This window comes from Gambusia affinis, linkage group LG17 (genome assembly GCF_019740435.1).
Source record: "Gambusia affinis linkage group LG17, SWU_Gaff_1.0, whole genome shotgun sequence".
Classification (NCBI taxonomy): domain Eukaryota; kingdom Metazoa; phylum Chordata; class Actinopteri; order Cyprinodontiformes; family Poeciliidae; genus Gambusia; species Gambusia affinis.
The window spans coordinates 1,840,689-1,863,912 of record NC_057884.1 but is presented as its reverse complement, the minus strand read 5'-3'; the positions used below and the strand labels follow the sequence as shown (position 1 = coordinate 1,863,912).

At 41.1% G+C, this 23,224-nt stretch overlaps 1 protein-coding gene across 2 annotated transcripts; it reads right to left on the bottom strand.

Annotated features, from left to right (window-relative positions):
- Positions 1-914: 914 nt before the first annotated feature.
- fgfr1b (fibroblast growth factor receptor 1b) lies at positions 915-22,095 on the bottom strand. Of its 2 annotated transcripts, none has more exons than XM_044095735.1 (17): positions 21,876-22,095; positions 14,186-14,315; positions 9,153-9,251; positions 8,876-9,048; positions 8,318-8,441; positions 7,886-8,076; positions 6,557-6,701; positions 6,289-6,479; positions 6,066-6,211; positions 5,717-5,838; positions 4,990-5,100; positions 4,700-4,890; positions 4,083-4,205; positions 3,931-4,001; positions 2,767-2,904; positions 2,570-2,675; positions 915-1,608 (listed from the first exon to the last, which is right to left on the bottom strand). In XM_044095735.1, the coding sequence occupies exons 2-17, from the start codon at positions 14,292-14,294 to the stop codon at positions 1,549-1,551; spliced, it is 2,100 nt and encodes a 699-aa protein (XP_043951670.1). In that variant the 5' UTR covers positions 14,295-14,315; positions 21,876-22,095; the 3' UTR covers positions 915-1,548. The 2 variants fall into 2 exon arrangements, with proteins under 2 accessions (XP_043951670.1, XP_043951669.1); XM_044095734.1 differs by having other exon boundaries at positions 14,186-14,310.
- Between the last annotated feature and the right edge of the window lie 1,129 nt (positions 22,096-23,224).

The window sequence follows — 23,224 nt, the reverse complement described above, 5'->3', positions numbered from 1 at the left end:
CTCATCCTCAATGTGAAGAAAACAGGAGATGATTGTAAACTTCAAGAGAAATATAAGGAATATAAATACTGCGGTGTTCATCTGGACAACAGACAGGACTGGACAACTGTGAAGCATCAACAAGAAGGGACAGAGCAGGCTGTACTGGGGAAACGTTTGGTGCTTCAGTGTCTGCAGCTCTGCTTAGTCTACTCTAATCCAACTCCAGTCCGTTTGGCTAGATTCTAGCCACCATCCTGAACTCTGGTGTGGTTCGAATGTGTATGTGAACATCGTGTGTTCGGTAGAGGTGGGCAAATTGATACAAAATATCGACAATAGCAATACCAAGTCAGTATTGGTATCAAGTCGATACTCACGTGGTGAGATTAATACTTTAGTTCCGGGTAATTTGTAATTTACTTTATTTTTAGTACTTTTTATCAATTCGACCTAAAAAAATAAAAAATAAAAAAAAGTTTTGTTTTTGCTTTATTCTGTCTCACACCACACTTGTTTCTCTAACAAGAGAAATGGCTCATGATCGTTTATCAAAGAAAAAAGAGAAATCCTACAACCGCTAAAATCTGACATCACTCCATTGTTGTTCACATTTTGCAAAGGAAGCTGGGGGTGAGTGTTTTTGTGTTGTTTCCTTCAGTGGTTTTGGTGGAGCGCCACCAAAGGCTGGGAGGGGGATAACAGGTTTTCAAAGGCTTTGGTTTGTTGGATACAGAAAAGAGAACCAGAGCAGCTGGAATGTTGCACATTTAGTCTCCAGTTGAGCACAGTCTACATAAACCAGCTCAGTAGAAAAGAATTAAATGAAATTAAAGAAAAATAAATTTTGGTATTTGAGAGGAAATGACTCCAATGACTCATAATTAGCTTTAGGTTAAAATGAATAAAAATGAAAACAAGGCATGCTTTTCAACTTTGATTTGACATCTTTTTAATATCGTTTTTAATACTGTTCTTTAGTTATTTTACATCCAACTTAGAGCTCATTGTTTAACAGTAGCAGCCCATAGAGAATAAGTGCAATATGTATTATTTTGTTTTTGTTTTGTTTTTTACAGAAAAACAAACAGAATATATCAAAAAGTATGTTTTGGAGAGTATTTTATGCGTGATAAGTTATTCTGCTGAGGAGCAGGAATCCAACTGTACAAATAAAGAATAATAACTACACAAATTTATCAAAAACATGTTGCTGTCCACTTTTCTATCCATTCCATTCATGTCACTGTAACACAACCAGACAGATACTCAACATGAAACAGACTAATGTGTACAATATTCACATAAAGTACATTATTATAGACACACGGGACAAATGTCCTCCTTCAGTGTCTGAGGTTCGTCTCCTTCTGTCCAAGCAAGACGCTGCGTTTCCTGTCTGAGGGAGTCCAGTTCAGTCCAGCTGGTCTTTACATCACACAGCAGTGAAACGGTTCGTCTGAGCGCCGTCGGTCACTCTGCCCGGCGGCCTTATCTGAGGCTGGACCAGGCTGCACAGGAAACAGGAAGCAAACGTTCCCAGGACGACGCCGTCGAGGTACGGTGAGCCTAGGCAGAGCCACAGACCGACGTGTACTGGACCAGAGGGACGGCCAGGTCCAGGTACTCCTGCAAGGTTACGGAGAAAGAGTTAGAGCTGGCCGTCAACTTTAATAAGGTGACACATTAAAACAAATTAGCATCATGCAAGTGGCTGGTTTCAAAAACGGAAAATGAGCTGCATTACATTCTGCCTTGACTGTCAGATAAACTGACCAATCAGAACAGGCTGCGTTGAAATGGATGAAGTAAAGATGAAGAAACTTAAGGTAAACATTTTAAGTTATTGTCACCACTTTGTACAGTAATACCTACAGAAAAACACTTGGAGAACTGTAATTTATCGACAGCTGATGTAAACTGCTTGTGTGGGGAAAAAATCCATCAGTTCAAAAAGCTAATAAATAGATTCATAAACACAAAAACACAGGACATTACAAATAGAATTTCAGTATGTTTTAGTTAGTTTTATAAATGCACAATATAGTTCCAGTTATTTATAGTTTTTCCCCATTAATTACTATTTTTATTTATTTTACTTATTGAAAATGGTTTTAAAATGTTATTTTTTATTTTGTTAACTTTTCTAATTCTAAAAATACATCTACAGCTCTTTGATCTTTGACAAGTTATTAGAACATTCCTATCTTTGGGGCCATTTGTCGACCTGGTGACTGATATCAAACAGTTCCTGTTGTGTTTGCAAAGAGAAACGACCAGTCGCTTCCAATCATGATTATCAACCACAAAGTTAAAAGTTCTTTTCCCTTATCAGGTTCAAATATTCTCTAAAACCTTTAGTGCACGTCTTAAAACTATTTAGGTGAATTTACGTTCTATTTGAGGCTGCATATGTAATTCTGACTGAGTGTGGATTCAATAAAGAAAAATTTACACCCAAGTTTTACATTTAGAAATCATTGAAACTAAATGCTGTGTCATCATCCCCATCCTGGAAAAGAGTCATTCAGATAAATCCGACTGCAGCTGAATGTAAACAACAATTCCTCCAAAGTTGTACGTTTGTTACCTGGTTGGCCATGTTGGAAAGCGTTCGATCCAAGTCTTCTACAAGCTGCTGGAAGGTTGGCCTTCGTGCTGGAACAGCATGCCAGCATTCCCTCATCATCAGATACCTGAAACATAAAAAAATCATAAAGACTGCTGTTTTAGGACATCTGCAGATGGAGTTAAAGAGGAGGAAAGTCAATGTGTGTATGCACTCACAGCTCCTGAGTGCATGCGGAGGGTTTTTCCATGCGGTGTCCCTCCTTCAGCAGCTTAAAGAGCTCCTCCACGGGGACGCCGGGGTAAGGCGAGCCTCCCAGGGTAAAAATCTCCCACAGCAGGACGCCAAAGGACCACCTGCAGCAGCAGCACATAGGATCAATGTGGGGAATGTGGAGACTGAACTGCAAACTGAAGTCCAGGTTTAGAAAGGTGCAACCCTGCAGAGAAACAACTTGATGGAAAAATAATGCTGGGCAAACATAGAATAAAATTACATAATGACTGAAAGCAATTTTAGGAATTTATCTTACTGTCTTTTAAGTAGTTACTGTGGACAGATTTTCTTACCACATTATGTTTTGCAGGACGTGTTTAGCGTGAAACAGACTATGGACCATTTCAGTCCTTTCACTCCTGTTCTTCATCGACTCAACGAGAGAATCTGAACGTAGTGGTGATGGTTTTTATCTGCTCCTCTTGTAGTTTAACCAGTGGTGGGAGTTGATTTATTTTTGAAATTGATAAAATAAGCAAAATTTTAAATTCAAAAACCCTTTCTGGTGCTAAATTATTGAATGAACATATGAGCTCAACAACAAGGATATTTAGTGTTGTCATTCATTCAGTTTTCTAGTGTTTCAGGAAGTTCTGATCATTCATGGAGCTTCTCTAGAAAAGCGGACTGTGGACGCTGACATTAGTGTTAGCTGCTACACGTTTAGCATTGAGAAGCTGTTTTAGGCTCGAATAGTTTTGCTGATAAGCTAGCTTTTTTTTTTTTTTTTAGCAAAACTTGAACACAACAACAGGCTTTTCCAGCTTCCAACCAGACCGTTCTTCAAAGCAAATATTAACCCCTAGTGGCCCAAGAGTAGTGGCTGTGCTTGTCCATCACTGCTGTTTGCGGATGTCGCTTGTGCAGCAGAATCATGTCGTACCAGAAACACTGGATTTTTGTAGGTACCTTTAAAAAAAAACTGTTATTTGTGTTAAATTTTTAATGGGTTCCTATCCAAGTAATGAATTAACTCAAGTTCTAACCCCAACTTTCACACAACTGTAACTTTAGAAGTCCAAGCAGTAACCACTTCAAAGATGGTATAAAACAAAAAATTTAAATAAATAAATAAATAAATAAACTGTACGTAGTAGAGAACTCACACATCACTTTGGTGTGTGTATATCCGATCGAACAACGCTTCAGGAGCCATCCACTTCACGGGTAACCGGCCCTGCAGGGACATTAGCTCATTAGCGTCCGGTCATACTGTCAATAAATCTACAACAAGCTTCCTTAAAACAGTCAGGCTTACATTAGTGGTCTTCTTGTAGTAGTCAATGTGATGGATGTCTCGAGCCAGGCCGAAGTCGGCAATCTTCATCACATTGTCCTCAGTGACCAGCACATTCCTGGCGGCTAAGTCTCTGTGAATACACTGAAACAAAACAGAACCAGGGAATGAATCCTGAAATCACAAGTTTAACTTTTTTATTTAAAAAAATCATTCCAGAATATGACTGGAGGGAAAGAGAAAGTGTGATCCTTCAGAACGCGGCTTTATAGGCTAAGCTCACAGGTTTATTAGCCAACAAAGCTAACAGAGGCACAAAAACCAGACAGAACCGACAGGAAGTCGGTTCTGTCTGTCTGCTGCATTTTATCCTTTACTTTGTCTGACCAGGTTGGATGTTTTATGTAATGCAATTGTGAAAACTTGTAGGACTCTATCAATTCCTCCAAACAGAACCCACCAAGCACAGGGAGAACATGCAAACTCCATGCAGAAAGACCCCGGGCCGGGAATCGAACCCAGGACCTTCTTGCTGCAAGGCAACAGCTCTACCAACTGCTCCACTGTGCAGCCCTTGTGTGATTTTCCAGTAGAGCTTTTTAGTGTACAATATCTGACACTGTTCTTTTTTTTCTAACCTTTTTTGAAGCAAGGTAAGACATTCCTCGAGCCACTTGGTAAGCAGCAGACACCAGCTCCCTGATCTCCAGACTGCCCAGACTAGCCTGCCGCAGGCCGCTCCAGTACTCCAGCCCGGCAGGCCGACGAGCGCGCAGATACTCCCTCAGATTCCCCTGAGACGCGTACTCCACCACCACATACAGAGGGCCTGATCCAGGGCACGGTGACACATCCGGGGGAGAACACACTGGTTAATGAGCAGAACTCTCCCCACGCAACCCAGCCGTTTAAAAGCTTCCACACTCACCGCCCTGAGTGCAGGCGCCCAGGAGGTTAATGATGTTTTTGTGTTTCCCTATCATCTTCATCATCTCCATTTCAGAGATCAGGTCAGACAAGTCCTTCTCTGTGGCATCCGCTGAACACAACAAGGTGTCAATGATTAGAACATCTCAGATCAGCTGCAGGATGTGACTTTTATTAAAAAATGTTTTTTTTCTTTTTTTTACATATTTGTTAAAATTATAAATATGTTTTAACACTATAATATAAAACAGACAATCTGTGGAGAAAAAAAAAAAAATCGAGCTCTTCTGCCTTTTCCCAGTACTGACTGCACCACTCATTGTAGTGCCAGGAGGAGGGTTTTACCGCTGTCAATCACTCTCATGCTCACCCCCAGCCACTTTGCTCTCTGATAGGCCACAGCTGCTTCACCACAACTCACTCCGTCATAAACGCTAAGATTAGTTAGCGTGGCCAACGATGAAGGAAGACAGACTGTTTTCCTTTAACAGTGAGCTCTGATTGGTTGTTTTTGGTCGGGAGCGGTGTATTTCTTGAGATGGCAATAGTAGCTCAGGGAGAAGGTAGAGGGGATCGATCTTTTCACAGATTACCTGTCTCGTATTACACTGTCACAACACTGTGGCAATTTTAAGAACTGTAAAAAAACCAACATACTTTTGTAAAAGTATTATTGGAGCTTTAATGAACAAAAAATATAAAAAAGAATAGCTTCTGTCATCTCTCACCTTTGAGCATCTTTACAGCCACTTTGGTTAGACGTGTGGGTTTGTTCTTGTCGACCCCGATAGCCTCAGCCAGCACCACCTGACCAAAGCAGCCCTCTCCCAAAGGCTTCCCCAGGGTAAGCCTGGAATAAATGCAGAGTTGCCAATAGCTTAGCAGAAGGTCTTGCCAAAGATCCTGAAATAGATTTAGGTCTGAACCAGGCCTAAACCTGAAGATCATCAGCAGATCAACTCCTTCCACCTTTTTGTTTAGTCCCATACATGTGACATGGTAAACTGCTGGTGCTTTTTGTAAAATGAAACTTTTGTGGGATTTGACTGCTTTTGGAGACATTGGGTAAAGACATACCGTTCACGTGGCAGCTCCCATCCAGGATCGTATGGAAGTTCGTACTCCGACACTCCAGCCAGGATGGTGGTGGCAGCACTGGAGAGACGCGACTGATGCATCAAACACATCCCTGACTGCTGGGAGGTCGAGGATTCAACTGAAACCTGCAAAGACAGATGGGTCATGTGAGATTCTTCGTATCAGATCAGGAAGACAATGAAGAGGTGATCTGGAAGCTCACCTGTCTCCTCAGAGGAATGCTCTTGGCTAACTTCTGCACTGCCAGCTGGCTGTTAAAGTCCCTTTTCTTCTGGGCGCAGCAGAGCCTACACATGACTGCGGAGACCGTCAGAATGATGATGACGAAAAACCCCAGGCAGTAGATGAAAATCTCCAAGTATGTCTGCGAGGGCACCGGTGAGGGCAATAACTCTGAGGAGAGGGACGTCATGGTGACCGGAGAGGAGAGAGTCTGAATTATGGTGTGCATGGCTTCCATGTAAACATACCATCGACCACAGTGAGCCACGCCGAGTGGTAAGACACTCCGATGGAGTTCTCCGCCAGGCAGGTGTACTCTCCAGCATCATCCAGGGAGACATTCTTCAGAGACAAAACCTCCATGTCTTTTTCTGTGGTGTTCAAACCTGCAGCCTGACGGCAACATAAATATTAACTCCAGATCAGAAACAAATAGAAAATGTTCACAGCTGGAACCTGAAACAGAGATACAAGCAACAGCATTTACAGGGTACACAGGTGGATGTTAACTCCTTAAATTAAAACCTACAGATTACTCAGGAACACAGAAACATCTCTCAGAGTTGGTATGATTAACTCTACTCTGCTAAAAGAATAGTACAAATCTCAATCTTCAACTTGACTGTAAATAAATCTTCTGTAATTGAACAAGAGGCTGAAGTGTTTCTCCTCATTGTCCCGCCACTTCCCACGAACCCAATCTGACTGTCTGCTGACCAGAGAAAGAAAAATGAGACCAGTGCCATGCAGCAGAAACCAGCTCAGCCACCACAACAGTAAATCATTGCAGCACACTGGCATGCATCGGCCACATGGCCTACAAATCCTCTTCTGCATACTGACAGTAACAACAGTGTTATGCTCAGCTTCCACAGAGCGGTACGTCAGGGGCCGGTGCAGTTCGGTGCTCTATTTTATGGTCCGCAGTATTCAGGAGAGCGGCTCCAGCAGCAGTTGGACTCTCACTGGACAGGCGTGGTCAAACCAAAACCCTTTAACTTGGCATCTAATGCAACAACAAACGTGATGCATTTGTATTCCTCATGTCTGTCGAAAGCAGGAACTTTTTTCCATCCCCCAGTCAATAGAATTTGTTGTGTGACATCCGTGGCTCCATCATAACCATACAATTATCTTACAGACCTTTAGCCAGTGCTGCCAAGTCTTCTTATCATCAGCGACCATGGGCTTTTTTTTTTTCCTGAAGTCATTTGCAAATTTAATGAGGTTGCTGGGTTTTTTTTTATTTTTTGAGGACTGGAATGTTGCAGTCCCTTGAGTAAGCTGGGTGGGGATGGGGGTGTCATGATGACCCCTCCCAAGATGCCACCCTGGACAGTTGCCCAAGTCACTCGGTGTAGACTCAGTGGAAAACTGAAGCTCCATGTAATGGCTCAGTTCTCTCTTCACCTCAAGAGACCAATACAGCTTCACCAAATCCACCAAACACTTTCATCGATACACCTAGGGTATCAATGTCTTTGCTAAGCTACAGATAAAGCTCAAACTGAAATTTGCTTACTTTCAATTCATTGAAACTAAATTTACAAAAAACACCCCCTGTGTGCTTTGCGTACCTTGAGAACCATGACGAATGGGTGTCCGTCTGCTCCCTGTTTGCTGCCGTTGACGGTTATGTGTTTGAACCACTGGATGTGAGGCTGCGGGTCACTGAACACTTTGCACACAAACTCCACATCGGTTCCAACAACAGCTGTCTGATTGGCCGGCAGGCCCGCCTGCAGTATGGGTCTGTGAGGAGAACGCTCTGCAGCAGAGACGTTTGGACAAAAGGTCAAAAGCTGCACTTCAAAACGTCCAGTACACTAAAGCATAAAAACTCTATAAAAGTAAATATGCTAGGATCAGGAATGTCCTGTGTTGTATTTGCTCAAATTTTTGGAAAGGATGGATGAAGGACAGGAGGATATGCAGAAAATTGGTGTGACACAGGAGGGAACTCGGTACAGAAGGGTCATTCTGATGCCCAGAACATCAACATATCTCACCGATTACGTCCAGAAGGAAGGTGTGTTTCAGGCTGCCATGTACATTCTCCACCACACAGGTGTAGTTCCCTCTATCAGAAGGAACCACGGACTCCATTATGAGCGTCCCCATGTGTTCTCTGAACTGTTAAGGAGCATAAGATTTAATATATTTCTTTAAAACCAGACATACTGTTCCTACTCTAGCTGCGTTTCCATTGACTGTATAATTGCTCAATTTGACAATTTTGCTAATAAGTTTGCATTGTTTTTTTTTTAAACATGCCAATTTAAAAAAAGAAAAAGATAAGTTTTAGTGTAGGATGAATTTGTTTTTTTGCCATTATCAAAATTTGCTTTCTTCGCTTTGTGGAAGTACTTTTTTCACATCACACAAGTCACATGACCAACAACCGGATGTCAGTACTGATTCAAAACACAAAGAAGAAGAAGACAGGAAGTAGTCGGTAGGAAGATGGCGCGGCATGTTTTTTAATGACTTACCACGTAAATAGACTTTTATTGACAAAGTTTTGCGCATATTTGCAATGGAAACGCAGCTGCTGGTGTCAGACAGACCTTGAACCCTCCAATTCGCTGGTCTTTCCTGAACTCCTTCCCGTTCTTGTACCAGCGCAGGCTGGGTAGCGGGTTCCCGGTTGCTAGACAGCGGAACTTGACAGTCCTGCTGGCAGGCACAGCATGGAGCTGCTTTTCCATCTTCTCTGGCATCACCCACTGCGGTGCCAGCGCTAACAAGTAGACACCACAACATAAACACGATAAGATCAGCCATTCACAGCTCAACTGCTTTCAGGTAAAAGTTTGGGAGTCCTAACACCATTGAGGGAATTACGTTGGAGCTTTTCGTTGCTTGTTGACATTTCGTTGGACAGTTTATTTTCCTCTGAGGATGACTCGTCATCTTCTTCGTCTTCAGAAGACTTTGCTGCATCTGTTTTAAAAGAGATTTACAATAGATTTTGTTAATGCAAAAGTGGGAGAAACATCCATGAAGGTGTTTTAAGAGAAATAAAAACTGTTTGAGGATCCACCTCTGACCTTAGTGCAAAGAAACTGTCAGTGCTTCTGCTCAGGCTGCTGCAGCAGACATACAGGCGCTATCGCCAAGCACAGTTACACCCCAACCACTTCACAGAGATCCTCCCCATTAATCTGGACCATAACCAACAAGCTTAAAACACACACATCCTTTCAGCCGGGGGAGAGGGGCCATGTTTTATGTTTAAGATGGTGTCAGTACTCCTTTAAATCACCTTGATGACGTTGCATGTCAGAAGAAAAGGCAAAAACTGAAGATGGAAGAAGTGTGCAAGTTGATTGGTTAACAAGCAGATTGGATGGCAAACAGAAAGAATGCAGACTGGAGAACATCCTTGCAGTGTTGTGTTTTTATTCATTACAGCGATGTCTTCATCATGTGGACATTGCTGCACTGAATTTCATTGTACATTTTTAATACAAATTAAGCATAATATGATGTGCATGGAGTCTCTTACACAACAGACGCTGTATCCTGACACCTTTTCAGACATTTGGGTTGCAGTTATGTTGGGCTCAATGCCCCATTTTCCTCAAGACACCTCGGCTCCCATCCTGCAGCTGGTTGTTCCTTCCTTAGGACATTTCTGAATAACTTCTGATAGATAATTGTAACAGTAGTAAAATTGTAATGTATTGTCTGCAGTCATACTGGTCTGAGTAGAAACAGACTTTTTCAATTGAATTCTGACTTTAGGAGGCTTTGCCCTTTATTGTCTTCAAAGGGGGGAGTTTTATGTATTTTCCAGACACATAGTGCCATTTTATTGCACAATCAAGTAACTTTGTTTCCTTCAGTTATAAAAATCTTATTTATATCAAATATGACTTAAAAGAAAATTGACTTTGCAATTTAACACTTTGAAATTGTGTCTCTATTTTAAAACTTCTTCTCTTTCTGAAACTCCACCTACAGAAACATGGCTCCTGTATTAACCCTTTAACGTTTTTACCAGCGTTGCTCTGAGAAGTATCTCCTATAATGAGCTCAGCAAATGCTTAGTTCCACCATGTGTTTGATAATTGCTGCTGGCTAGTCTGAAGGAGCTCTGAGAGGCAGAAGCTTGGAAGCTGCAGCCCCTGAGGAGGAGCTTTGTCTTTGAAGGTGGGGCTAAATCTGCACAGACATTTGGACAGCTGAATGGTTGCCATGGGAGATTCAGGGATTTCACAAAAATGCTTGAAAGAATCAAAGCAATAGTTCAGGTATGTTTTTGATGAAGGGATAACATTATAGCATGAGGTAAAGCTCCAAAAAGTAGATCTTCCATAATACTGCCCTTATAATAGAAACTCTCTTTCTGAGACCAATGTGGTCAACCGCACATTGGTCTCAGCTGGAGCTGGAGCCCAGATGGTCACCAACACTGACCATAGTTACAAATATGCTGCTGAGGTTCAAACACTGACCACTTTCTAGGCATGGCCAGAACTTCTGTTTCCCTCTGAATTCAGAAAAGTGGTGTGATTTCAGAAAGCACGCAGCAGAGCAGAGGGAGCTGGGAAATTGAAAGCAGGCCTTGTTTATAAAAGGGGGCTGGAGCAGAGAGACGAGATCTGATGGATTCTTGACTGAGATGAAAACAAGAGTTTACAATGGTGCTACAGACAGTCAGCTGGAGCCCAGATGGTTGGTGAAACACAACCAAATACACACAGGCACGCTAGATGTATACATGCATATTCACAAACAAAGAGAGAGGAAGGAGCATTAACGCTGCCTGAAAGTGCAGCTTTATGCCCAGCCGGTTGGGACAGTGAGCCCATAACAGAGAGCGACAGGGTGTATGTGTTCCTGGGTTCCTGTGTCTGGATGGAATCTACAGACCATAACCAGCACCCACAGAGCCAAACCATGGTTACGCCATAAAAAAAAGAGAAGACATATGCCTCTGGGCCAAAATTAGCCAAACCTAGAAAAAGTCACCATCCTATTAACAAATTCACTCTTTTGGAAGGTTTTTTAGCCCTCTTCATAAGAGCACAAACTGAAATACATACAACCACAGCTGAGATCAGACAGGAAAGCAAAAGAGAGCAGGAGGGACCTCCGAACAAGAGCCAACCAGTTCATAAGGAAGCCAAGACCACTTTCAATAAGAGCTGACTTCAGGACTTCAGTGAGCAGAGGAGCATGGGAAATCAGTTTCAGTGGTTTGAATCCAGAACATTAGGAGATGATTACATTCAGTTTGAATTTTATTTTGTCAGACAGCAGAAAGCCGATTCAGTTTTTGTCTCAGATTAGTTTAATTGTCCGTCTCTTCCTACATACAGGTTGAACGGTCAAAGAGGTTCAGTAAAGTAGCAGACTAGGTGGTCCCTGAAGTGATTATACATATATTGGTAAGTTATGAAAATCATTTATGTTGTGACACCACTCAGTCCCTTCAGGCAGCTGTGAGGTTCTGATGTCAGCTATTGTTACAAATTCACTCATCATTCGCAAATTTTGCGCAAACTTGTGATTTTCATCAGTCATGACAACTTTTCCGTAAATCTGACCAATCACCTTAATGTTTTCAGTATTTCCTTATTTGCTGACCAATCACTGAAACTCAGCAGAATTTTGACCAATCCCCTTTGCCGCCTTCTGATTTAACTTCCTGTTTCACAACATCTCTTGAAAACCTGTGAGATGAAAGCCTGAGTGACGCTAAAGAGCAACATTAATCTTTATAACATTAATCGGAGATGTTCTGAAGGATTTGCTTCTACTGCGTCTTCAGTTCATGTTAACCTGGATGAGACAATATGGAACTATTCTTTTGCACTTTGACCTCTCCTCAGGACAGGATCTGATTTGTATAAAGCTGCTATATCAAGAAAATGTTCACTTTCATCACGAACCATGTTAAGATCCTGTGTCTTTTTTGGGAAGGTCATGTGCAGCGATTTCAACTTTTCGAAAATAAGACTTTAAAGAATTCACAACTTTGACAAATCAGTAGTTTTAGGCAACAACGATCACAAAAAAAACCATCCCGACATCCTGGAGGGACTGAGTGAGCCTAACTGTTGCTCAGCTCAGAGCCTTTATGGAGAACAGCGAAGCCATGCAGAACGAGTCAATTGGGACTGAATGGTTGGAAAGGAAAGAAAAAAAAGAAAAAAACAGCCCTCAACTGGTCAAGGTTTGGGACACAGTGAGCTCAGTAGTGTGATTCATTTCTGCACCAGTTCCATAGTGAGAGCAGAGCAGCAGGCGGGCCGGTCATGGGAATGCTAAGCAGTAAACACAAAGTGGCCTCAGCAGCAGCCTGCTGTCTGCCAGCGTTTCAGATGCTCTAGTACCAATGTGTGCCTTCAAACAGATTTCCTCTCCTGTTGCTTTTTACATTGCGCTGAAATGTCTCAGAGATTAAACACGTGTTAAATCAAACATAACCAGAGTGAAGGCAAAATGTGGTTTAAAAATGGTGAAATATTTAATAAAGGACTGAAGCTGTTCCAGCCAGGTTAGCCCTGTGCGTCTAGTGGAACGGTTTTAATTCAGTCACACTGTGCAGAACAGCATGTCTGAGGCCATGAACACGGCATCTATATCAGATTTACTTCCAGACTTTGACTAGGCCGGTCCATAATCTCCATTTTAGTTTTCGAGCCATTCACTGGCTGATTTGGGCTTCCGATGATTGTTATAGTATCAGCTTGCTTAGCTGCTGATGTCCTTTTTCTGAAAAGCCGTGTTGGTGTCACACCATCTATGCACATAAGAGGATGCACACCTAAAAAGAGTTCCTCTTTTGTCTCGCCACTCAACAGAATATTTTTATAAAATATCGTTTTTTTGGAGAAAATGAAATAAGCGTTTTTGTTCCTTTAGTTCTGCAGAAATCTTCAGCTTTGGAACCCTTCCATGACTCATAAACATGATCCTTAGCAGACGCAGTGACGCCTGCAGAGCTTTATATATTCTAGGTTTGTTTGTGTAGAATCATACCTTCAATATGAGACTCCTGTCTGTGTTTGGGTGCATTTCTGCCACAAACTGTCACACAGAGGGAGTGTGTTTTCTTTATGTTTTGTTTTGTTTTTTTTGTTTTTTTCCACAGAGGTTCTAGTTGGGTAGCTTTGTTTCTTTAATAAATGTGGTCATCATTTGAAAACAGCTTTTGTTTGTTGCCATGGTTATCTTCATCTTTTTATCTGACATAAATGTTGAAGACTACAAAACTAACTTTTCTCTGTGAAATAGAAGAAATCTATTTTGGGAAAGCTGCAATAGGTAACATTTCTAAAAGTATTTATTTATTTTTTTACATATTTGTTCAAACTGTCCCTGTGTGTCCTGACAGTATGGTATGAGACAGATAATATGTGAAAAGAATTGAGCTCCTGTGCCTCCTCCCTGTGGTCCCCCGGCTCAGAAACAACCACAGACAATCACAAGGCCACAGCATAGTGACAGTTGGATCAAATATGTAAAATAAATATATATGTATTTCTGTAAAAGTGACCTACTGCAGCTGTAACAATAGTAAGAAAGAGCTGAATGAGACTGTGAACATGTGCAAACACATGTGGTACACATGTGGTTTATGCTAGCAGCAATTCATCCAGCATGTTGTCTCATCTATCAAAACATCCCTGCAAAAGTGTTCAACAGCCTGCTAGAAAAATAAGCAGGACCTCCCAGTTACTGTTGTTAACAGAGCAGAACAAAACCGAAAACCACGAGCCTGGAACTAAGAACCAGATAGAACTGTGGTCTTTATGGCCAAATTTGCTTTTCCATGAGTTTTACCCTCAGTCTTTAACTAAACTCGATCACAGCTGAGGTACTTTATCAGCTTTTTGTGCAATAAAACACAAAAAGGCTCTGACCTGTGTCCGTGTCTTCTGTGGCTGGTCTGGACTGGACCTGAACCAGCAGCAGCACCAGGACGCACGGAAGCAGGAGGCAGCGCTGGGAACCCATCACGTTCGACTGCATCAACTTACTGGGACTTCTGCGCTGCAGAGAGAGGAAAGAGATGATAAATTTAGACCACAATGAGATTAAATGTTCTCACCTTCTGCAGATTTTTCCAGTCTTGAGGCACATTGTTTAGTTTACCGCTAACCCTAAACTTTAGAAACTCCCTTCGTTTTATGGAACAATGAAAATCCCATTTAGGTTGAGCAAAACACAGACCTCTTCTGACTCTTTCAAGAAACGCTCAGATGCTCAGATGTCTCTGAGTCAATTCCCGGTAAAACCATTAAAACCAGAAGGTCTGCATCCTGTAGCTCAGCTGGTGCTGGTCAAGTATAAACTAATAGTGCATCAGCTATTCATTTAGAATTTAAGTGCAAATGTTTAATGCCATTAATTATGTGGAGTAACTGTGACCACAGTCAGTGGTTTTTGTCACTATGGAGAAAAGGTTAGTCATAATTTAGTCAGTTAAAGTTTATTTGTTTGGTGTCATTCACCATAAACGCAGCCAGGTCCCATTAGGCTAACAGGACACAAACACATCAATAACATCCTTCACACATAAAGTTTCCTCTCTGTTAGAACTTCTAAAACATGCTGAGCTAACTGAAACACACAAACCTTAGTTTCTCTTCATCACCAAAATAAAAGAAATCTGAATAAACATCAAGAACTTTACCAAGCAATTATTTAACAAAATATACCCGTCATAGAAGTTCCAACAGAAAATGTGTTTTGTGAATCTGTGATCCGACATTTTAATAAACCTGTTCCATAATCTCACCATATAATCTCACCACCTCACACGGTTCCCATCCACATCTCCACATAAGGCCGGTTTAGGAATGTTTCTGGTCTTCCTTTAGAAATAGCTCAGCACTCTCTACTGGACTTTCTCACTGTAAAGTTGTTGACAATAACCCCAGACTCTAGAACTGGACAGACAGGATGTGTCCAGGTTTATAACCCAGGTCATAACAGAATTTTACACTGTTTATAACCTAATTCTCCACCCACTGAATCTAACTGGACCTTTACTCATTCTTCAAATTTAATATGCTCATCCACAATAAATCCCAGATATTGATATTTTATTTAGCAATAAGTTCATTCTCAGCACTAAGCACAATGCCATCTGCATGCAGTCACTTACAGACCTTCATATCACTTAAACTGTAAAAAATACATCTCTAATTTATGGTGAAATGCCAGAAGCCGTGGTTGCCAGAATTTTACCATCCATATTTTACTGTATTTTGTCATATTTAGTGAGATGTACTATCACTCGCACATCCACCTCTTTACTGTTACCAGATCATTTATAATGCAAAGAGCAGGAGACAGGACATTATGTGAACCAGCCTGTTCTGAAGTCATTCACATGAGCACAAAAACCTGTACATGTTTTAATAATTAATTAAACTGAATGAAAATTAAATGCAGTTGAATACTTGGAACATTTTGACAGGTAGAATTAGATTATTACTGAATTTTTTGGGGCTCTGTCAGTCAAAATGACAGACAATGAAAAGTCCAGGTCAACCTGAGGCCTCAGCTTACATCTGAACCAACCGCAGAATGACTGGATGAGAAGGAAAATGCATTTTGGGACATTCAGAGTCCAGAACTAAATCTAACAGGAATCTCTGTCTGGGCCACCTCTTCAGATGACCCTCATAGTTTGAAAGATTATGAGACCCTGGTGTATCTTTTCTGGCTGGCAAGTGAAGCGTCTTACAGGATTAGTGAGACAAGATGTCATGTTGCTAGGCTCTACACGATGTTTTTTGAGGAATCGCTTTTCCTCAGGATGTCATTCCAGCATTAAAGCTTTCAAAATAAATGGTGAAAAATTCTTAAAAAAAACATCCAAACAGATGTGTGTTTTATTTGATTATTTTGACAGATGTCCTCTCAGCGTCATGAAACAAATCCCAGCCGTTCACACAGATTTTGTTCAGAACTGAAGAAATCCCAGCAGGAAACAGACGGAGAGTGAAGGAAGCTCTGTTTACCCCATGAACAGAGCTGGTAGAGGCTGCAGGAGGGGGACAGTAAATGACATTCATCAACTTATGAGGCTCATAAACAAAATGAGGACTGTTTGGCCGCCCTCGCTCGAGCGTCTCATTACAGAGTCTGCGCCCGGCGCGCTGCTGCGTGCATGCAGAGCACATGCATGTGGTTGAGGGTGGAGTGTGATGAGCAGCGGAGGGTGCCAGCTTCATGCAGACATAATTAATATGCTCAACACACACATACACACAGACAGACGCCTGTTTAATTACTGTTGAGTCTTTGTTGTGTCACACAGAAGATTCACAAGTGATCAGGCACCACAGCAGACGCCTTCATTCACATATTCAGTAAATGCAACTTGCTGCCACCAACTGTAAGCCAGAGCTGTTTGGATCAAACTCCATGGTAACTAGAACGCTACTGTAGTTGTTGCCTGTTTTACATCCCTTGTTAGTTAGTAAATGCCAGGAATAAATCCGATCATTTTTTCACTTCTGTACAGAACTTGTGTTCACTGTTGCTTTCCACATGCTGAAAAGAAATCTTAAAAGACATTATACAACCAGACTATTAGAAAACTGGTAAACGTACTGTAGAAATGCAAATGAATTTTATGAGTTTTTACAGTTTTTTTTTCTGTAATTTGTCTTTTACACTTTGCATCCTGGGAACAAGAACCTTTAGACAACATTAGCAGCTCTCGCTAACCAAAACCAGGAGCATCGACCATTTGGAGCTAGATTTAAGAGTTGGATTAACCTTTTTGGCACATTTTTGGTAATATAAAATAAACTGAAAATTTGTTTCTGAGTATAATATTTTGAAATACCAGAAAATACCTGAAGAAATTTAACCGGGGCCTGCCAAAGTGTGCCGGTTGGTTTGGACCCAGCGTTCTGATGCTAAAAAACATGGACATGGGTATGTTAAAGTAAGTGTATCAGCTGAAATTAGCCAAAATCCTAATGTTAACATGAATGCTATCACTAGCACGTTGTCTGTACTTTACGTACTTCATTCAGTACACTAAACATGGCTAATAAGTAAGAAAAATAGCTAGTAGCTTATTTAAGCTAAAAGGCTAATGATTAATGATTCTCTCAGGTTATCTTTTTCTAACCTGAGAGAAAAAGATAATGCAGGCTAATATGGGGGGGGAGATCTTGAGGCTTTTATTTTGAAAATTTCAGTAAGCTTCATATTAAATGGCCACACTAATCCAATGTGTAACGGTGCTTTGGATAAACCAGTCACATAAAGCCAAGAAGAGCAATTGTATGATATAAAAATTGTCAAGGCTTTTATTTTGAAATTTTCAGTAAGCTTAATTTCAAAGGGCCAAACTAATCCCATGTGTTACAGTGATTGGGTTAAATCATTTTTATAATGCTCAAAACACAAGTAGTTCTAAAGGCCAGTTCAGTCCTCCTCTGTAGTAACTGACAGTTCCACCATGTTGTAGTTCTGACATTCAGCTCAGACCTCTTCTGTAGGAGCTGAGGATTCCGCCATGTTGTAGTTCTAACCATCAGTCTTTGTAGTTCTAAAGAGCAGCTCAACTGTCATGCGAGTGAAACACACAGAGAGAGACAGAATTCTAATAGTGTGAAGTAGTTAGTTTTTCTGAACAAAGCAGGCCGAACAACTCCTTCCCGTTCAAGAACCGTAAGGCCGATCCAAAAAGCATTTGAAGCATATAAGAGGGCTGTTTCTCCTCTCCGATAATACCGGGATTCATATCTATAGCTCTCTCTGCACTAACCTGAGAGAAAAAAAGGACTAGGCATGAGAGGAATACTCAGGCTTTTATTTTGAAATTTTTTGTAAGCTTACATCACCAATAACCTGAACATCCCAGCTTAAAACAAGCTTCAGTGTTTTATAGAAACATTTAAAAAACCCAGTCCAAATAAAAGCCAGCAGATCTAATGGATATTTTCCAAGCTCCACCTTTGACCAAAAATCCACGGTCCTCCGCTTTCTACAGCATCGGAGGGATTTAAATTTAAAGCAACACGCATATTACCAAGAACTGGATGTCACTCCCAAACTGACAAAAAAGTACAGGAAGTGTGTAACACACACACTCACACACACACCCTACCCCACATCATGTCTGGGAGGTGGAGTGGGTTGGCAAGATGGAGGTGTTTCCCCAGGATGAAAACATCCAAACCCCATTAAGCCTGACATACAGTTATTTTGAAGAAAAAAGGGAAGTAGTTCCCACATTATATTGATGTTGTATGCATGACAATATCGTGTTAGGAGCTGAAATATTCTGAAGACTGGAGTTGGGTTCTGTTTATGGTTTCTACATGCTTTCCAGTTCATACTTCTATATCTATAAAGTCTCTAATGGGATTTTCTGCTGGTTTTATTGACATTCAAGTACATAACATTTGCCTTCTTCGGGTTTATTGTTGTTTCTAAATCATCAACTGAAACAGAGTGATTTTTAATGTTATTTTCAAACCACTGAAAATTGAAATTTCAATGCTTTTTTGTAATCTAAATCAAATCCAGTTCATGAACCTTTGGGCCAATTGTTAAAATCTAAAACAAATTATAGATTTGTGAGTAAAAAGAAACTCATTACAATGGATGTGATCTTTGAGTGTATGAATAACTGAAAAGCAAACTACAGATAATCATAATATACTTTTAAATCACTGTAAAAAGTTCATATTTCCCAGTTCGGAAAAGCTGGAAAGTTTGATAAACATGTATGACAATCCTTTTACTTCACAATAACATATTGCGTTGTGTTTGTATTACACAGGACTGCAAATCTCCAGGAGAATTAATAATTTTGCACAGTATAAAGGTGTCGGTTTCCTGCGCGTCAGACCAAGCACAGTGACACAGCTGTCAGAGCTGCTGCCTCGGAGCCAGGAGGTCCTGGATTGAAATGTGGGCCGGGCCGAGGCCTTTCTGGTGGACCTGATCCATTTCTCCAGACAAGCGCATGAAAAGAGTCGGAGCGGAACGAAGCAATTGGACTGAAAAGAAAAAAAAAAAAAAAAAAAAACCTGCATGGAAAACCTTCTGAGGATTCAGGAGAATTACACAGGACTAAAAATCTGACGGAGGTGAACAGAAGCCTGACCCAGTCGATGCCTGTAGGTCCTTGTGTTTTCTCATCTGGGTCCTAAAAGTCTCCATCCTGGTGTAACTCAGTCTGAGCTGGAGCCCTCACCTATACACCAAATTCTGCAGCCGGCTGGCAGCTCCACATAGCTCTCATACTAACATACCAGCTGCTCGTGGCTCTCATCCATCCAGGCTGGAAAATATACACACAAGTGCCAAACAGGAAGTGAGGCAGGAGGCTGTAAACCTTCCACAGACTTTGTTTAAACCATCACAGAGAAGAGAGCAAGTCAAGTTTAAAGGGGGAAATGGTCCAGGTTTGTTTTGTTTCAGACCCAAAATTCTTGAGGGTTTTAGAGGAAAAGTGACTCACCTGTATCATGCAAACTCTACATATTACAGGTCAGCATGAAAAATGATGATTTAACATCCTGAAATATGGTTATATTTATCCATGTTTTGGAACAAAGCCAGTGTTAACAATCAGCTGCAGTTCTGCAGCAGTAAAGCAGGGCTGTTCAAGCATGTTGGAAACATGGACTAAAATAAAATAACAAAAACATTTTTTAAAACAAAAATTTACACAAAGTTTTGAGATTTTTTTTTTCCTGCTCAACAATAAGCAAAGCATGAAATATTTTGATTACACATAGAAAGTAGATTTCTTTTTGTAGGATTTTGTAAATCATTGTAGATCCAAAATTCAAAAGGTTTTCACATGTTTTCCTTAAAGAAGAAAAGGCAAAACCTTTAGTCATTTATTTTAGGATTTAGTCCACTCAGCAACAAAAACAAGATTTAGGTCAGCTTTATTTAGAAAGTCTTGATAACGTAATTAAAAGCAGATTTTGGAGCTCTAAAGTCTGCTTCAGTGTAGAAATCAATGAATAGATGTGATCCAATATACCAAGAAATTAAAGGGAAAGCAGAAAGTTTGGCTGTTAAAGGGGAAGTATTATGTGAATTCTGCTTTTTTGAGCTTTACACAATATTATAATGTTATTCCCTAATCAAAGATTGACCTGGAGAGTTGCCTTGATACTTTCATGCATATTTAAGAAATCCCTTAATCTCCATGGCAACCATTCAGCTGTGCAAAACATCTGGGGTTACCTGAGCTTCTGCCTCACAGAGCAACCAGTGACTCCTCCACTCAGCTCCTTCAGACTAGCCAGCAGCAATTAGCAAACACCTGGTGGAACTGAGCATCTGCTGAGCTCATTATAGGAGATACTTCTCAGAGCAACGCTGATAAAAATTATGTTAAAGGGTTAATAGAGGAGCCATGTTTTGATGACTTCCTGAAGGTGGAGTTTCAGAAAGAGCAGGAGATTTTAAAGAGACAGAGGCCCAATTTCAAAACATTAAATCATGAAGTCCATTTTTTAAAGTAATATTTGATTAAAAAAAATTAAAAAAACATCTTACCTTCAGCAGCAACTGAAGGTCTTGTGCTATAAAAATGCACAAGATGCCTGCGAGATACATAATACTGCTGCTTTAAAAGACAAATATTTTGTATTGCAGATGATATTTTTGTAAGAAGATTTTAATTTTTGGGTCATTGTTTTGTTCTAATTAGAAAAAAAAGGTTTCCATGTGCATCAAACGCCTGCACTGCTGGGATAAATTTAAGTAATTCAGGAGCCGCACAAAATAAGGGCAACAAGGAAGATATGGTTGAAAAAACAAGCAAGAAGTTCTGAACCTAAGGAAACGTAGAAGAAATATAATGGAGGATTTTCTGATTGGAGGTGATAAAAACGGATGATACCAGAAAAAAAAAAGAAAAACACCTGCTGGAGGAAGTCAAAGAAGAGAGACTGGGGCAGATCTCTTCCAGCAGGACAACACAAGCACAGAGCCAGAGCTGCAGTGGGAGAGTTCAGATCAAAGCATAAACAACTGCGAAAATGGCATAATCAAAGTCCAGACCTAAACCCAACTGAGTCTATGACAAAACAGCTCTCCATCCAATCTGATTGAGCTGCTCTGAAAAGAGGACCACTGTCAGTTGGATGTGTGAAGCTGATGGAGTCATTTGAGGAGTGGCTTGATCTGCAGTGGAGCTGGTTTTTATTGTTATGATCCTGATTTATAAAAAATATATTTACATACATGGAAAAGTAAAGCATGCACACTTTCCACTTCAGTATTCTGCCATACTTTGTTGGTCTGTCAGATAAAATCCAAGAAAGCACACAAAGGTTTCTGGTTATGATTACTTCATATGTAATACAGCAGGTAGCTTCATTACCGCCTCTTCCATTTATACTGCGGGACGTTTACTGAAACCAATCTGTCGGCTTTGAGCTGATAAAGTCATTCCCTGAACATTTGGACTCTTTTCTGCTCCAGTGGCTCAGATCCATCCGCTCCACCACGGCCCTCCTGCCCGCCTGCAGCTGGCAGTCAGAACCCACTGAGGTCCAAAGATCTCCGGACTGACAGAGGAAGCGATCCGGTCCGCCGAGACAGACCTACCTGTACGAGACGGTCCGGTTGGCAGGATCCGGAGCCCAACACCGAGTTCGTCCGCCCGTACAACCATGAAGTATGAACTTTCCAGAACTACTGCGAAAGTCCTGCGGCGGTCCGGACGGGCTTTATGACCTCCAGCTGGCGGTAAATCCCGGCGGGGTGAGTCCGAGCCAGCGGCTTTTCTTCCTCTGGAGAAAAACGTGGGAAAGGCGCCACTGGTAGACAGAGTTGTCTCAATAAATAATGGAACCCAGAAGAAACGCCCACAGTGGGAGTTTCCTCTGGTCAGCGCCCCTCCACCCACGCCCCCCAACACACGCACACATCTCCATTATTTCTACCGGGGCCCCCCTCCCAGGAGCCCCTCGCTCCGGGTTTCCTGCTGTTGTGGGGACACACACTCTGTGTTTCTTCAGCGACTTCATAAGATTTAGCGACATGTGAGGACAGCGACCCCCATTTCACCAATCACACACACACACACACACGCCCACGCACGCACGCACACACACACGCACACACACGCACACACACACACTCACACACACGCACACACACACACACGCCCACGCACACATCCACCCGCACACACACACACAAAATACTCAGTTACAGAACCGAAACTAAATTACTAAATTATTTCAACATTTGTTCCAATTTCAATGACTTGTTGAAGAACAAAAAGAAAAAACCCCTGAAATAATAACCTAGTTGCACAAATGAAGAATTTAAAGCAACATTTCATTAAATTTCTATTATTATTATTATTATTATTATTATTATTATTATTATTATTATTATTATTATTACATCTGCCATGGCTTACATTGAATTTGATTATTTGTAAAACAAATCAGTAGTGACTTTATGTGATTTAAAAAAAAAGACTTTTTACTACGAAAGCAGAGCTAAATCTACAGGGTCACCTGAAGAGAACTGTGCACCAGATCCTCACATTTTCAGATCTGGAGATTTCTTTTTCTTTGCAAGGCAGAGTGAGCAAGACATTGTGCTGCAGTGCTGAAATGAGCAGGTGGCAAAGACGATTTAAAGATGAAATCGAGTCAAATGTGTCAACAAAGTTTTAGTTTAACTAAGAACTAACTTTCTGATGGTCGTGTTGTCTTGCAATCGATTCCAGATTCCTCCTGTCAGATGTCAACGTGCCCTTGAGCAAACCCAAGGTCATGATGGATCTGCGGATCTGTGTATCGATGTGTCCATGAACGGCTGAATATGGATGTAGTTTCACATGCTTTGACTGGACTGGAACAGCTCCATTTACATTTCTAATATTAAAGTTGTGCTCTTAAGGATTTATTTAAACCTTTTTTTCTTTTCAAAATAAATCA